This window comes from Oryza sativa, chromosome 12 (genome assembly GCF_034140825.1).
Source record: "Oryza sativa Japonica Group chromosome 12, ASM3414082v1".
NCBI classification, from domain to species: domain Eukaryota; kingdom Viridiplantae; phylum Streptophyta; class Magnoliopsida; order Poales; family Poaceae; genus Oryza; species Oryza sativa.
The window spans coordinates 1596840-1614272 of record NC_089046.1 but is presented as its reverse complement, the minus strand read 5'-3'; the positions used below and the strand labels follow the sequence as shown (position 1 = coordinate 1614272).

The window sequence follows — 17433 nt, the reverse complement described above, 5'->3', positions numbered from 1 at the left end:
CTATTAAACATAGTGGATTGTAGGTTGCATTTAGACATTTTTGATAATTCGGTCTATTCGGTTACCCGAGGAAACTAACCGAATTGACCGAACAAAATTCGGTCTTTTACTGCCTAGGGCCGAATTTCTCGATCTCGGTCTTTTTGATCTCGGTCTCGGTCTTTTTCTACCCACCCCTAAATAGCATGCTGCATGCGTCGAAATGGACATGGAATACATCATCCAGCTAATTAATCCCATACAAATGGATTGTTCAATCATATAATTGCTGCATGGATGAGCATATAAGTCGCATTGACGTACCTTCACTTCACTGGCACGTATATTTGTAAAATTTAAGATATGCCACCCGTATCTCAATGGCATGTAGGACCCACGTGATTGTTTGCACGGCAGAAGCAGGCAAACAATCAATCATCAGCAATTAACAGGTAGACCGTCGCGTCCATCTGCACTGCCACCTGCACGGCAGCCGGCTCGATCTTGTGCTAACAGAACAGGGCCTTTGTCCACCACGGATAGATACATCTTTGCCACTGCAGCTGCACTGCACATCGCAGTTCACACGCACGAACGAACAAGATCGTCCTTGTGTTTCTCTTCTCTGCACCCCCCCCCCCCTTGGTACTGATGTGGCACGCGTACCAAGAGACAAAACCACCAGCAGTAGCAGCCATCCATTAATACGCCTTGACCCACTCCCCTGGATGTCTCTCTCGCCACCGTTTGCATTCGCCAATCTCCACCACCACATCATCTTCTTCCTCCTCCACCTCTTACCTCGTCGTCCTGAGCGCTCCTGGTTGCAGTTGCCTTCTCCTGACAACTCCTCTTCGCCTTGGCTAAGTTAGCTAGCTCATCATCACACTCTGCATACGTGCTTGTCAACTCCATTGAGAGCGTCGCCGTTGATGGCTGAGCCGCCGGCGACCAAGGTGTACCACGATGGCTGCCCCGGCTGCGCCATGGAGCAGAGGAAGGAGGAGCACAAGGGCATTCCCTACAGGGAGTTCCTCTTCGTTGCCATCACCACCCTCGCCTCCTGTATGAATTGAACACACATATACATGCAGAGTCAACTTAGTTTGATGTTTATCATAATCTCCTCTTGGTCTTATCTTATTCTACTGGTTTTTAATTAGTAGCCTTGTCTGTCTCTCCCCTTAAATTTTCAGCTCTGCCAATCTCTTCCTTGTTCCCCTTCCTGTACTTCATGGTAAGTTTAGTTTCCATGCATTCCATCTAATTTCATGAAAAATATATTTTTTACAAAAGGTACTCGATCCATTCTCTTCTCTAGAGCAGATAAGAGACTTGCATGTTGCTCGGACAGAGGAAGATATTGGATTCTATGCTGGATTTCTTGGTATAACATTTCTGAAAAATAATTTGTCACTGAGTAACAAATTATTTTGAACACTTCTTCACAACTACGTCAAAAATGCAGTAACGTTTACATGATATATTTCTGCTGCAGGCGCATCATATATGATCGGTCGTGGTTTCGCATCGATCTTGTGGGGTATGGTGGCAGATCGTATTGGCCGTAAGCCTGTCATTATCTTTTCCATTTTTGCAGTGTAAGCACTATGGTACCTTTCCTAAAATATTGACAGGAATGTATCCATGGCATATGGCATTTACTTTGTAGTCTGTTCCATCTGCTAAACAATTTTTAACCTGTCTTTGAATCTATACTTCCAGCATTGTGCTCAATACTTTGTTTGGATTAAGTGTGAAGTACTGGATGGCTGTTACCACAAGATTTCTTCTTGGTGCTCTGAATGGATTGCTTGCACCAATAAAGGTACCTTTTTAGGAGACATTAAGATACTTTGAAATGTGAAAGAAGTTTGTTGGGGACAAATGAAGGATGTGGTGTCAATATCGATTGGTATTCTTATTCCATCAAACATTTACTCAATTATTTTTTCTATTACTTATGGCTGCAGGCGTACTCTATCGAAGTTTGCCGAGCTGAACATCAACCTTTGGGCCTATCAATTGTAAATTACAAATCTATAAATAGCAAATTGCATCTATATATACGATGTAAGAACTCTGTTTCATCCATGTCATCTAAATTTTAGGTGAGCACAGCATGGGGGATAGGTCTTGTAGTTGGCCCAGCAACTGGGGGATACCTCGCACAGGTAATATTACATTATATTATTCGGGTTCATAGATACATTTTCCTTCTTTCGTCATTGATCGATCAAAATGAATATTTATACTTGCCTCTTTCTCTTTCTTACTACCAGCCTGTCAAACAATATCCTCATATTTTTCATGAGAAGTCAATATTTGGGAGGTATTTTCTATTAAAAACCGGTTCTTCATGTTCAATGAGATAGTTTGCAATTGTGAATGTGTGATCGCAAATTATGCAGATTTCCATATCTTCTACCCTGCCTTTGTATATCACTTTTTGCTCTCTTGGTCCTCCTAAGCTGTATATGGCTACCGGTATGTATTACCTACTATTTGTTAAGCTGTATTATTAAGATTATATATTATATTTCTATCTGCAAGAATTTTGTTATGACCTATTTCTAAATAAGTCTGTCATGTTGGATGACAAAAAGAATATCCAAACTAACTGCATGATCCATGTGCCTGGTCTACCAACCCTTTTTACCTTGCACATTACTTTATCTCTGTTATCATTTTTTATGACTGCATATTTCTTTGGTCAACTAAACAGGAGACCCTACATAAGCATAAAGGCCTTGAAGTGGGAGTGGAGACAGCTGAAGCTTCTACTACTCAAGAAAGTGCAGAATCACATCAGAAAAGCTTATTCAGAAATTGGCCATTGATGTCATCTATTGTCACATATTGTGTGTTCTCCCTTCATGACACAGCATATAGTGAGGTAGTTAGTTACAGTTACTAATGTTCCCCGCAAAAAAAAAAGTTACAGTTACTAATGTGATAAGAAATTATTATTATTATTATTATTATTATTATTATTATTATTATTATTATTATTATTATTATATATTGACTGCTCAATATCTATGTAAGAATATAAATAATTATGCACACCAAATATAAAGTCTCTATATCAAATAGTTGTCATGCTTTTCTCAATAAGGATGGATATTCATATTTCTTGCTCCAAAAATAAGCTGAAATGCATTTGCTGTAATAACCGTTTCATATGTATCCATGTCAATATTTGTTTTTCTGTTTAATCATATATCTCTGTAAGTTCCATAATACCATACCTATGTATAGCAGATTAGTTCCATTTTAGTTTATAAAGTATTGATCTATTTTATGATTTTAAATAAAAGTGTGTAGTCATGAAAGAATCTATATGCTATGTGGAAATGTAATTTTCTAAACATTATGTTTTTTTAACATCAGATATTTTCTCTGTGGACTGTAAGTGATAGAAAATATGGTGGACTCAGCTTTTCATCTAAAGATGTTGGGCAAGTTCTTGCAGTGGCAGGTAAGTCAAATTCAATCAATTTCTTTCCTGCAAATTTTAAACACATTCAATTCCTTAATCACAGGATCAGGGTGTTTGCATTTAATGTTGAGCTCTAACATCTTGGTTCGGAAGATAAACATCTCCTTTGTTACATTGTAGGTGCCAGCCTTCTTGTATATCAGCTTTTTATCTACGGTTGGGTTGATAAAATTCTTGGACCTATCCACTCAACCCGCATTTCAGCGGTGAGTTACTAAATTTCAGTATTTCTTATATAATTTTTACAGTTTACTTGTTATTGGTAACTGTGAGTTTTAAAAGAAAAGAGTTCAAAATATTGCTGGTTACTACTTTGCTTTTATCAGCTGACCTTTAGCATTGCAGGCACTATCTGTACCAATTATTGCTGCTTATCCCTTTATGACACACTTATCAGGAATAAGACTTGGTGTTGCCCTCTATAGTGCAGCAATGATCAAAAGTGTTCTTGCTGTAAGTACTTTATGAACTTAGGATTTTTTTTAATAAAAAATTATAGAAGTACAAATTCTTAGGTACTTTTTAACAAACATTTTGGTTGTGCCACTCATGGAGGCATGGAAAACTAATACTGCAACACCACGAAAATTTCATAGCAAAGGTAATATTGCACAATTGTTCAGAGAGACTATGTGAAAATAAATACCAATTTTTTAGTTCAAAAGAGAGGTTGAGAAAAAAATATCCATGAGCTTACAGTTCTGAAATTTAACCCATATAAAATTAGTTAGCACTTCACTGCAAATTGCTAGATAATTTAGTTTATTTATTTTTCACATGGCATATTTGAAGATATCAAGATACTGATATTTTGTAATGTTGATCAGATAACTATAATTACGGGCACCTCTCTTCTGCAAAACAAAGCAGTGGTACTTGTCGAACTTATCTCAATCGACTGTTGTCTGATAGGCTCAAAAAGAAAAGAAATTTCTCTGATACACTAATATCAAATAAATTTAATTTTTGAAAATTGCATCGTTTTGACAGCCACAAGGGCAACGGGGTGCTGCAAATGGAATAGCCACAACAGCCATGTCCTTGTTCAAGGCTATTGCTCCGGCTGGGGCAGGAGTTATGTAAGTACAAATGTTGCTGTCTACAACTCCTAGTTATAAACAAACAACTCAACAAAGCTACTAGACTCAGTATCACTTTCCAAGATTGAACAGTAGATTTCTGGCTGACATAATTGTCAGTTTGCAATTTGCAGAAAGACTAGAGGGATTTTTTTTTGAACAAACCTACATTTAGATTTTACCAATTTCAATGAATAGAGCAGAAAAAAAAACTGTAATCATGAAAATGTTGGTGATTAGTTCGCCCTTCCCAATTTAGTGAATAGTTGTTGCCTGAAGCCTAAAGATGAACATGTCCTTACGAAACTGTAAACCCGTTTGAAGAAAGAAAAGGACTGACTGTTCAAAACCTGTGGTTGCAGATTTTCTTGGGCACAAAAGAGACAACATGTGGCATTTTTTCCAGGTAAATAACTAAATACTCCAATGAATTTTTAGGAACCATCAACTGTGTGTGACAACCATTTACTACAATACTTTAAATTAGAGCAAGTTTAATAGTATAGCCAACTAGTAAATCCAAATTATCTACAATCAATTTGATAGCCAATTCATAAAATAGTTACCTACAAGTATATACTGCACTATTAATATTTGGTCCCACCTGTCATACACACAGGAGTCCGTGTTGCAGCCCGCTTCTCTTCTCTCTTTCCTCTTTTATCTCCTCCACATGTGTTTATAGCTGGTTTATAGTCTGCTATTGTACCTGCTCTTAGGTATGTATAAATCGGTGCTTTGTAATGTTTATTTGATCATATAAATTGTAAATTCAACGTTGTGCAGGTGACCAGATGGTATTTCTTCTACTGAATCTGACCGAGGTCATTGGGCTCATGTTAACCTTCAAACCTTTCTTGGCTGTTCCTCAACAATATAAATAGAACATTCAGATACTGCTAGCTGGTGTGACAAAGATCATAAAGATGTAGTTACAGTGAGTAATAAGTATGGCTTGGTATTAAAAGATGGTTTAGATGTGGTTATAGCATAATGGTAGGATCATGCAGCATTCCAGTGCAGAGTCTCTGTTGGATTTTGTTCTGCTTTGGGCTTATGAGCAAGATAACCTTGTATATTGCAGTGTTGAATTTGAATAACTGCTCTTCTAGCTGTGGAGTACTAGTGAGGTGAGGTTTGGCCATTGGAACTGATTAATCAAAACTACCAACCATCCAATCAAATCAAGCACAAGAAAACATGTAGGACTAAAAATCAGTTGAGTGCTATTCGCGACACAGAAAATGGGATGAATAGCTCGTACCAGGCAGAGGGCAGGATGAATTCGGGTGCAGAGGCGATGGGGAGTAGCTGCTAATCGGATCTCTCAGCAGAGATCAATCTCTATCTCCGTAACGCCGCCGCCTCCGCCATCGCCAAGGGCACCACGAATCGGGGCGCGGAGCACTGAGGAGCCACTGGCCTCCGCCCTCCTCGAGCGGCTGCCCTCGTTCGCTCGATGAGCCGTATGTATCCGTACACCACCTCCGTCGTCTCCCGGCGCGGCACGGCAGCCACGGCCCCGTTTCATTTGGGGAAGACGAGCGGCCAACCGCCGTCATATTTACTAGTAGGTCGAGAAAACGGACGATATGCCGGATGAAATGCCACTTAATACCATGCACAGGATAAAATACTACTCAATATATTATCTACCGGATGAAAATTGAAATGCCACTTTGAAGATTTTTATGCCCAAAATATCCATGGAGAGAGAGGGAGAGGGGAGTGCCGGCCGGGCGACGCCGGAGGCCTTCCCGGGTGGCAGCGATGGAGGCGGCCAGCATTGACGACGGGGAGAGGAGGACGGGGCGGCGACGACGGGGGAGGAGGATAGGCCTTGCCGAGCGGTGGCCGGCGTGGACGACAGGGGAGGGAGGAGAGGCGATGACGTGTGGAAGGAGGACGGGCAGCGAGCACGCCTACCCGCACGTTCGTCGGGAGGTGGCAGCAGCGGGGAGCAGGGGGAGGAGGAGGCGACGCGGAGGGAGGAGGATGGCGAGGCGAGCAGCATCGCCCGAGCGACAACGGGGACGACGGTCTGAGGCTCCAGGGCCGGCCCTGGCCCTATGCAGCCGAGGCGACCACCGGGGGCCCATGATGGTGGGGGGCCAACTCTGAAAATTTAAAATCCTTCGATGAAGTAGATCTTTGGTCGCACTGCAAGATTTTTGCGAAAACATTTAGGGCCCCTTTGAATCAAAGGATTCATGTAGGAATTTCATAGAATTCAAATCCTATAGAAAAATATCCTATTTGGCCCTTTGATTCAAATGATTGAAGCTCTCCAAATCCTATGAAATTCCTATGGAATGGCACATTACATGTGAATTTTGGAGGAAATTTAGCAAGAGCTCCAACCTCTTGGAAAATTTCCTTTGAGTCTATCTCTCTCATCCGATTCCTATGTTTTTCCTGCGCTCCAATCAAACGACCATTCCTGTTTTTTTTCATGTGTTTTGCAATCCTCTGTTTTACACTTCAATTCCTGCCAGAATCCTGTGTTTTTCCTATTCCTCTGTTTTTTCTACCTTGCAATTCAAAGGGGCCCTTACTCATGAGAACTCATCCAATGTTTAGATCAATGATTTTTATTCAGAATCTTCGATGTCCGCGCCTGAGATTCTGAAGTCTGTTATGGATACAGATTGCTATCTAAATGTTTCAGTTGCCTATCGAATTCTCTTAACTGTACCTATGACGGTAGCTTCAGCTGAAAAAAGTTTATCAAAATTGAGGTTGTTGAAGAACTATTTGAGATCAACTATGTCGCAAGAAAGGTTAAATGGCTTGGTTATGTGCTCTATTGAGAATGATATCTTGGACACTATTGATCTTAATACCGTTCTTGATAATTTTGCATCAAGAAATATCCAAAGAAGTATCTTTTCATAAGAAGCAATGAATATGATGGGGTTCTATTTTTCACTAAGGTAATGATATTAGTTCTAAGGTATTATTTTGGTCGACTTTATTTCTCAATAATTACCAGTCATGTTAAATTTAATATATGGATGTATTTATTTTCGTTTTGCAAGTAAAATTAGCGTTTATATATATCACAAAATTTTTTATATAGTTTAGAGGGCCCATCACGATAAGTTCGCCTAGGGCACTCAAAATCATAGGACCGGCCCTGTGAGGCTCCACTGCAGTCGCCTCTTCTTCCGCCCTGTCCTCCTCCCCCGTCGTCCCCGCCAGCCGTCGCCGTTGCCTGGCGAGGCCTCCGGCACCCTCCGGCCAGCCCTCCCCTCTCCCTCTCTCTCCAAGGACATTTTGGGCATAAAAATCTCCAATGTGGCATTTCCCTCTCCCTCTCTCTCCAGGGATATTTTGGGCATAAAAATCTCCAATGTGGTATTTCATCCGGTAAATGTATTGAGTGGCAGTCAGGGGCGGATCCACTATATAGGCAGTGGGGTCCTAGGACCCCAGTCAAATTTTAACTCGCAAATATACCCTTTAGATGTATGACATATGGGTCTCCACTATACCCGGGAAAAAGGACCCCCGCTCTCATAATTTCAGTTCATTTTCTCACTTGTGCATCGGTGACAACCTTTTCTGTGGACATGATGAATCAAAATAGTCTAAAACAATATATACATGGAGTATACTATGAAGTAAAATGGTGTGTATGTTCTAAACCTTGGATAACTCTCATATAGATGCCCCCAGTCCATTTTTGTCTTGCGTCCGCCCCTGGTGGCAGTTTATCCGGTGCATTATATTGAGTGTCATTTCATCCGAACCCAAGCTAGAGAGTGACATATTATCCATTTTCTCTATTTAGGTCCGTTTGTTTTAGTAATCTAGATTATTGAGTCATTACTACTTCCGCTTTACATTATGGAGTAGTAGTATAAGCTACTCTCTCCATTTTATATTATAAATTATTTTGATTTTTTTTAGTCAATCTTGGTTAAGTTTGATTAAGTTTATAAAAAAAGTAACATTTTAAACATTAAATTAGTTTCATTGAATATATTTCCATAATATATTTGTTTTGTATTAAAATTACTACTATATTTGTCTATAAACTTAGTCAAACGTAAAAAAGTTTGACTAGAAAAAAAGTCAAAACGATTTAGGGTAGTCCCAACCCATAGTGTCCATAAGCAGTATTTATGGTGCCATGTCAATAAGACATCATAATAGAAACTACACTCCACAACCCATGATTTCTTAAAGTGAGCCATTAATAAATACATCATCTCTCTTCTCTACCAATCATATTTATTCTTCATCTATTATGAAGATATTATTCTCTCCCGATGTAAAACTTGATAATGTCTAGTGCATAGGTTCTCGTGTTGAAGTTGGATCTTGCATGAGACCCAGTTTCTTCCTCTCTCCTCTCTCTCTTAATTAATATAGTGCCACATAAGGTAAAAGTCCTACATAACAATGTAGTTAATGCCATAGAAACCATCCTAGGTGGAGGGTTGGGACTGCCCTAATATAATACGAAACATAAGAAGTATTTGTTTCTCTCTAGATTATTGGAGACACAAAATACTAGGTTTGAAAGATTAAAGTCTATAAAGCCCTTAGCTGTTTTGTTCGCCTAAACAGCGACGCCCGTCTGAGTGCTGCCATGATTCGCTAGGTCTCTCTAACTCTCGATCTGTTCTGGAGTAGGGGCGATAAGAGCTAAGAGGTACAAATGATAGAAGTGAGTACTTTCTTTGAAGTATGTAGGGGCCGTGGGTTTTTAGCCACCCAAGAATAAAAAAAGAACATATTTTTGGAGGAGATTACTAGATTATACTAATTTGAATAATATGATTATAATAATCTACTTCCTCCGTATTTTAATGTATGACGCCGTTGACTTTTTAACCAACGTTTGACCATTCGTTTTTTTTTAATTTTTTTTATGCAAATATAAAAATACTTATGTCATGCTTAAAGAATATTTGATGATAAATGAAGTCATAATAAAATAAATGATAATTACATAAATTTTTTTGAATAAGACGAAATGTCAAACATTTATCAAAAAGTCAACGGCGTCATACATTAAAATACGGATTAAAATACGGAGGGAGTATTAATTTTGTTTCAAATTACTTCTAATAATCTTAATCTGATTGCAATTGCGTGGCCGTTGCTGACATGGATTGTAGGCTTGTAGCGGGTCAACACACAGTTGGCCCAGAACACATTTACCCCTCTGTCTAGGCCCATATCTTTGCCTGTTTAATGTCACGGCCTCTACCCTAGTCGTCGTCGTCGTCGTCTTCTTTTTACATGGATATCCCTGTTCTTTTTATAGCACTAAAAGTTAGCGTACAGTTCAACTAAATAATTGACCATTTACAAAAAAAAAACTAAACAATTGACCCAAAACAAGGTTCAAATCAAGAATCACATGTACAGTTTTTTTAATGAAGATATCATGTCTGTCGTCCTAAGGCCTTCGGTGGGTTAGGAATTCCTAACCTTAGGTTGGCAGGGTTCGCCTTGCGCGTTCGCTGGCTTTGGCTTCAGCGTTCCGGGCATCCCTATTGGGATGGCTTGAAGGCCCCGGTCGAGCAGTCTGTCTCTGACATGTTCGAGGCGTCCACCTTCTTCGTGCCGGGGGATGGTGAATCTATGCTCTTCTGGACTGACTATTGGATTGATGGAGGCCGCTCAGTGGCCTCCTTGGCTCCTGACCTCCTCTTCGTTGTGCCACAGCACCTCCGTTCGCGCACGGTTGCTTCTGGCCTGGCGAACAACTCCTGGGTTTCGGACATCCGCGGGGCCCTCACTGTCCCTGTCATCTCCCAGTTTCTTCTTATATGGGATGCTGCACTTCGAATTCAGCTCTCGCCGGGTGTCAGAGACCGTCTTGTTTGGCGTTGGACGAGCGACCAGCGCTACTCTGCGCGTTCAGCGTACCAGGCCTTCTTTTTTGGCTAGCACTCCTTTGCCTGTGCCGATCTTCTCTGGCACGCGAAGGGCCCTGCTAAATGCAAGTTCTTTCTCTGGTTTGCATTTCAGCAGCGCTGCTGGACGGCCGACCTCCTCCTAAAGCGCGGCTTGGATAGTCATTCGGCCTGCCCTTTCTACGGTCAAGAGCTTGAGACTGCGAACCACATCCTCCTCGATTGCGTGTTCACGCGGCAAGTTTGGCTCCGTGTGCAGTCGCCTCTTGGTTGGACTGCCCTCTCTCCTCCCCGGGGTAGCTGTCTCCAAGATTGGTGGCCTTCTTCTAGGGTTTGCTTGCCGGGGCATCTCCGGGCCAGTTTCGATTCTATGGTCCTCCTAGTCTCTTGGCAACTGTGGAAAGAGCGGAACTCCAGAGTTTTCGACTCTGCATTGTCATCGGTCTCGGAGGTCCTTGAGTCCATCATCTCTGAGGGCCACCTTTGGTCTTTAGCTGATATCATTAATTTTGGGCTTCTCCTGGGAGGGTAATGGCTTTGCCCCCTCCCAGCTATTTGGAGTTGTGTGTGGCCATCACAGTAGTCTTTCGTCTCTTCTTTATTTTATCTTTTTTTCTCCCCTTTCTTGGCATAAGTCGGTCTGACTGATTGCGTTGTGTAACAAACATTCTATTCTTCTAATATATTGACGTGCAATCCTTTTGCGCGTTTGAGAAAAATGAAGATATCATAGGTAGAAGTAATGGAACATATCATAGTACTCCCTCCGTTTCGAAATATTTGACACCGTTGACTTTTTAGCACATGTTTAACCGTTCGTCTTATTCAAAAACTTTTGTGAAATATGTAAAATTATATGCCTACATAAAAATATATTTAACAATGAATTAAATGATAGGAAAATAATTAATAATTACTTAAATTTTTTGAATAAGACTAACGGTCAAATATATGCTTAAAAAGTCAACGACGTCAAACATTTCGAAACGGAGGGAGTACTATATAGCTAGCTAACTGCCACCGCCGGCCAGGTTATTTTGGCTTGTGGCGTGTTCATCGATGCAAAGAATGCATACTTTGTTTCAGAATTAACTGATCTGGAAGAACCATGCGTTACACCTATCGACCAATCAAGATATGAAATTATGCACCATTGTTTCACGGGATTAATTAATTAAAGCTAGCTTACATGCATGGCTACTGGCTAGGAGAGGCCGAACTGGGTGGCACACTTCATGCATGCTGCCGAACTCAAGCACATTGCAAGCTGATGATGATCCATCGATGGTGCTGTATCCATCATCAGTGTAAAATGAATGGGAGAAGCGATACCCTTTGTCTCGGGTTCGCATGTATTTATATAGGTAGAAAGAGCCTCTACCGTGGCTGTTACAAGAGATTGAATCACAGAAGTTTATCCCGTGAGTTTACAACAAACCAACCTTATCTATCTATCTTAACAAACTACAGATGAATATACATGAGATAACAACTCTTATCTTAACACTCCCCCTCAATCACAACTTACCAAGATTGAGATTGTGTCGAAAACCTATCAACTGCTGAAGAGAAATTGGTTTCGTGAAACCATCAGCAACCTGATCTTGTGAGCTCACAAAATGTATATCCAACAATTTCTGAGCTACTTGTTCACGCACAAAATGATAATCAACTTCAATGTGTTTCGTCCGAGCATGAAACACGGGGTTTGCAGTCATATAAGTTGCACCCAAATTATCACACCAAAGTCTTGCAGCATTAGGATGTAAAATACCTAATTCAGTTAATAACTTTCTTACCCAAATAATTTCAGCTGCTGCATTAGCTAGTGCTTTATACTCTGCTTCAGTACTAGACCGTGAGACAGTGGCTTGCTTCCTTGCACTCCATGAAATCAAGTTATCACCAAAAAACACAGCAAAACCCCCTGTAGATCTCCTGTCAGCAAAACCCCCTGTAGATCTCCTGTCATCAACAGACCCTGCCCAGTCTGCATCAGAGAAAGCACTAACAAGATTTGATGAAGACTTAACAATCTTGAGTCCTAGATCCAAAGTTCCCTTCAAATACCTCAAAATCCTTTTGACTGCTGACCAATGAGCTGTTGTAGGAGTTTGCAAAAACTGACATACTTTATTCACTGAGTAAGATATATCAGGCCTAGTTAAAGTAAGATATTGTAAAGCACCAACAATACTCCTATACTGTGTCACATCACTAGGCCCCAATTCATCTCCAATCTCAACAGACAATTTTTCAGCAGTTGACAAAGGTGTACTCACAGGTTTACACGATGTCATATTAACTCTTTCAAGAAGTTCAGTAGTATACCTTTCCTGTGAGAGTAATAGAGTTTGCGGTGTCCTCTTAACTTCTATTCCCAAGAAGTAATGCAGATCACCTAGATCCTTTAGAGCAAAGTCCTTTTCCAGATCTTTCAACAACGCATTTACAGCTGGGGAAGATGAGCTAGCAACAATGATATCATCAACATAAACAAGTACAAACATTTTATGATGCCCCTTATTATAGAAAAATAGGGAGGTATCTGCCTTTGAAGAGCTGAAACCAAGTTCCTGCAGTTTCTTACTCAACCTAGAATACCATGCCCTAGGAGCCTGTTTCAATCCATATAAAGCTTTATCAAGTTTGCACAGAAAATGTGGTTGTCTAGCATCTTCAAAACCAGGAGGTTGTCTCATATATACTTCCTCATCTAAATAACCATGTAAAAAGGCATTTTGCACATCCAACTGTCTTAAACTCCAACCTTGAGACATTGCAATGGACAAGACTAATCTTATAGTAGCAGCCTTAACAACAGGACTAAAAGTATCCTCATAGTCTATCCCATACCGTTGTTTAAAACCCTTTGCTACTAACCTGGCTTTGTATCTGTCTATAGTGCCATCTGCTTTCTTTTTAATCTTGTAAACCCATTTAGAATCTATAATATTTTTACCCTTGACCGGTGGTACTAAATGCCAGGTTTTATTATGCAAAAGAGCAGAAAATTCTTTGTCCATTGCCTGTTTCCAGTTTGCACTGCTAAGAGCTTCCTGTAAACTAGATGGCTCACCTGTCTCAGTCAAACAACCATACCTGACAGTACCATCCGTATACTTCTTTGGGCGATGAACACCATGCTGTGATCTTGTCACTGGACGCTGCTGGATCTGTTGTGCTGCATCAAACGTGTGTGGGCTGGAGACGTTGCCTCCACTGGACGTAGCGGATCCATGCGTCGCATGCATCCCATCTGCAGCCGCAGACGAGACCACATCGGCTGGCGAAATCGACGACGTGTCTCCCCCTGGTTCGTCATGCGGATGCGTGATGGAAGCCGGCACCGAGTCCTGCGTCTGCGACGGACAGGTAGCAGACGGCGCGCTGCGCGGAGGTGACTGGAGCGCAGAACCACCCTCGGGGTGAGCACCATGCACGTCGGAGCCATGCTGCATAAAATGACGACTGTTTGCAGCCGTTTCTGCACCATCAGCACCAGCGTTTTCACCAGGATTTGCACCATTTTCTCCTGCAGAAATTCCTGCATGCAGCTCAGCAGTCTCGTCAGTATGGTTAGGGATATTAATCAGAGGTTGGTTGCACAGTTCAGTACCCCCGAACGAATGGACAAGATGTGAAGGCAACAACAAGACTTCAGCCCGCAGGCGAGCCCCGGCATTAGGACGAAGCTGAGCGAAAGGGAATATATTTTCATCAAACACGACATCCCGTGAGATATACACCCGGCCAGAATTCACTTCGAGACACTTAAAACCTTTATGCAAAGGACTGTAACCGAGAAAGACACATTGTTTGGAGCGGAAGGCCAATTTATGGGTGTTGTAAGGGCGAAGGTTAGGCCAACACGCGCAACCAAAAGTGCGAAGAGCATTATAATCCGGTTGTTCCTCAAACAAATATGCAGGTGTATCATAATGGATGATTTTCATGGGAGTACGATTGATGAGATATGTGGCGGTGAGAAAAGCTTCATCCCAAAATTTAAGCGGCATTGATGCATGAGCCAGCAGAGAGAGACCAACCTCAACGATGTGGCGGTGCTTGCGTTCAGCAGAGCCATTCTGCTGATGGGCATGAGGGCAGGAGACATGGTGAGAGATACCAATGCGCTGAAAAAAGGAATTTAGACGTTGGTACTCGCCACCCCAATCGGTTTGAACCGATTTGATTTTGCGATCAAGGAGTCGTTCAGCCATGTTTTGAAAATCTTTAAATTTCTCAAAAACTTCGAATTTATGTTTCAACAAATAAATCCAAGTGAACTTGCTATAGTCATCAATAAAACTAACATAATAAGATTTATTGCCAACTGAAGAGGGGGCAGGACCCCATACATCTGAAAAAATAAGGTCCAAAGGAGCTAAAGACAAACTGAAAGACTTGGGGTAGGGTAATTGGTGACTTTTGCCCTGCTGACACGCATCACATACAGACCCTACATTGGAATCCCTAACAACAGGGAGATTATTTTGGCTGACGACTCGATCAACAATAGAAAACGACGGGTGACCCAAGCGGCTATGCCACCTTGTCATGGACGGCTTGATGACGGCGACATGAGCTTGTTTATTGGAAGACTCAAAGGAAGCAGCAGTTGGCAACGGGTACAGGCCGCGTCTACACCGACCTCGAAGGAGAAGCTTCTTCGTTTCCTAATCCTTGAGCAAGAAGAAGAAAGGATGAACTTCCATGAATGCATGGTTATCTTTAGTAAGATGATGTGCAGAAACAAGACTCTTTTGGGCATCAGGAACATGTAAAACATTTCGCAAAACAACATCACGAACAGGGGTACGAATAACAGTGCGCCCAACATGATCAATTCCCATACCTGTGCCGCTTGCCGTGTGGACTTGATCTCCACCGGTGTATTTGTCCCGCACCGTCAGCTTCTCTAGCTCTCCTGTGATGTGGTCGGTGGCGCCCGTGTCGATGTACCAGTTGGTGTCGACGCCGTAGGAGTTTGTTGCCGCAGCCACGCTCTTCTCTTCACCGGAGTACGAGGTGTCAAACCTCTTCCAGCACTTCACCACAGTGTGCCCGATCTTGCCGCAAAGCTGGCAGATGGGCTTCAGCTTGCCATCGCCACGGCCGCCTCCGCCGCGGCCAAAACCGCCACGGCCGCGATTTCCGCTGTTGGGACCGCCATGTCCTCCTCCGCCTCCGCCTCCGCCGCGCCCTCCTCGTGACGCAGAGTTTGCAGAGGACTGGGCAGCCCCTTGAAGCAGCTCCATGCGCGACTCAAACCCTGTCAATTGAGCATGAAGCTCGCTGACAGAGATTGGTTCAGCCCGGTTTGCCACAGATGAGACCACCGAGTTGTAGTCGAAGTCCAGCCCGGCGAGGATGTAGGTTACCAGCTCCTCGTCATCCATAGGCTTTCCTGCAGAAGACATTTCATCTGCAAGCGATTTCATCTTACCGACATAGTCAGATATGCTGAGATTTCCTTTCTTGGTTGTTGACAGCGCCAGACGAGTGTTGATCACACGCGCGCGCGACTGAGAGGCATAGATCCCCTCGATGGCAGACCAGACCTCCGATGCTCGGGGTGAGCGTCGCCACCTGCGTGAGTACCTCCCGTGACAGAGACATCAGGAGATAACTCAGCACTTGTTGCTCCTGCGCCACCCATTGGGTGTACGCCGCATTGACAACCTTTTCACCAGTGTTGCCGTCCTTGTCCTGCAGCACCACCATCTTGGAAGGAGGCTTGATGGAGTTGTCTAGGAAGCCCGCCAGTTGGGCTCCCCTCAACGCCGCAAGGACTTGAGCTTTCCAGAGGACGAAGTTTGTCTTCGTCAGCTTCTCGGTGACCACCTGCCCTAGGATAGCAGGTGCCGCAGCAGTGGAAGATGACGCCATCTAATCTAGATCAAATTGAGATGAGTTTGGTGGAGGGAGACGGCTCTGATACCATGTAAAATGAATGGGAGAAGCGATACCTTTGTCTCGGGTTCGCATGTATTTATATAGGTAGAAAGAGCCTCTACCGTGGCTGTTACAAGAGATTGAATCACAGAAGTTTATCCTGTGAGTTTACAACAAACCAACCTTATCTATCTATCTTAACAAACTACAGATGAATATACATGAGATAACAACTCTTATCTTAACAATCAGCAGGTAGGCAGGCACAGCTTGGTGCAGCTAGCAACTGTCATGGCCATGCGTGTAGTCCTAGTATTGATCGATCGATGCAGAGAGAGGTCAGATGCATGCGTAGCTTCTGATTTGACTTCAAGTAATACAGACAGCCGTCGCATATATGCGTGCATCAGCGCTTACATATTATTTTCTTCTCCCCGAATATATGATAATGATAGGATCCTCTCGTTTCTTAATTTCATTAATTAACCCCTTCATGATTGCTCATTTGCTCTTGCGCATGCATGCTACCTGAATCCCTCTGTCTCTGCCGCTGTAGCGCCGATGAACAATGACAGATTATGATTTATGCAACGAAAACCTGAATCACTGAATGTGCTAGAAGATGAGTTAATTAATTTCACGGCTTTAATTGATCACTATGAATACTTGGCTTGTTGTCATTATGTATGTACGTACATTGCCATCTAGCTAGAATTTAACTCATCAATAATCATGGCTTCATTATTCGCCGATTGCAAAAAGAGAAACATATATCAGCCTCATGTGGCATGAGGTGCCTAAAATATCTCACACGCGCACATACTGAAGCGGCCGGCAAGCTTGATGCATGCTGCTATGGTGCTGACTAGCTAGCAACCAGCATGGATGCACAAAGAAGCAACTTCATGGATCCATGGCTATATAATATCACTGGATGTGTGTCTTGCCTACCCATCCGGTCTCTGAACATCGATCGAGTTGACCACTGTCGTTTTAGTTTCAATCGGTATCTGAACTTTATTGTGTGCTCTGAGTGTAGTGCATAGCTGTATACTTAACCTGACTATCACAACTAATCTGCTTGACTTTTCAGGTCAGCTAG

General features: G+C 42.4%; 1 protein-coding gene and 1 non-coding gene across 7 annotated transcripts; one reads left to right on the top strand and one right to left on the bottom strand.

Moving 5' to 3' along the window:
* Positions 1–709: 709 nt before the first annotated feature.
* Positions 710–5671, top strand: LOC4351424 (protein ZINC INDUCED FACILITATOR-LIKE 1). 6 transcript variants are annotated; one of them, XM_015763010.3, is made up of 18 exons: positions 710–1044; positions 1176–1216; positions 1306–1366; positions 1478–1580; positions 1705–1807; positions 1953–2006; positions 2091–2153; positions 2262–2311; positions 2391–2466; positions 2705–2875; positions 3373–3460; positions 3602–3687; positions 3827–3934; positions 4309–4353; positions 4472–4560; positions 4923–4966; positions 5180–5279; positions 5347–5671. In XM_015763010.3, the coding sequence occupies exons 1-17, from the start codon at positions 912–914 to the stop codon at positions 5254–5256; spliced, it is 1392 nt and encodes a 463-aa protein (XP_015618496.1). In that variant the 5' UTR covers positions 710–911; the 3' UTR covers positions 5257–5279; positions 5347–5671. The 6 variants fall into 6 exon arrangements, with proteins under 6 accessions (XP_015618496.1, XP_066162647.1, XP_015618495.1 ...); XM_066306550.1 differs by lacking the exon at positions 3827–3934; XM_015763009.3 differs by lacking the exon at positions 5180–5279.
* Positions 5672–15699: 10028 nt separating this feature from the next.
* On the bottom strand, positions 15700–15838 carry LOC112937527 (small nucleolar RNA Z247). Its single transcript, XR_003240192.1, has one exon. It is a non-coding gene; the product is annotated as a small nucleolar RNA Z247 (small nucleolar RNA).
* Between the last annotated feature and the right edge of the window lie 1595 nt (positions 15839–17433).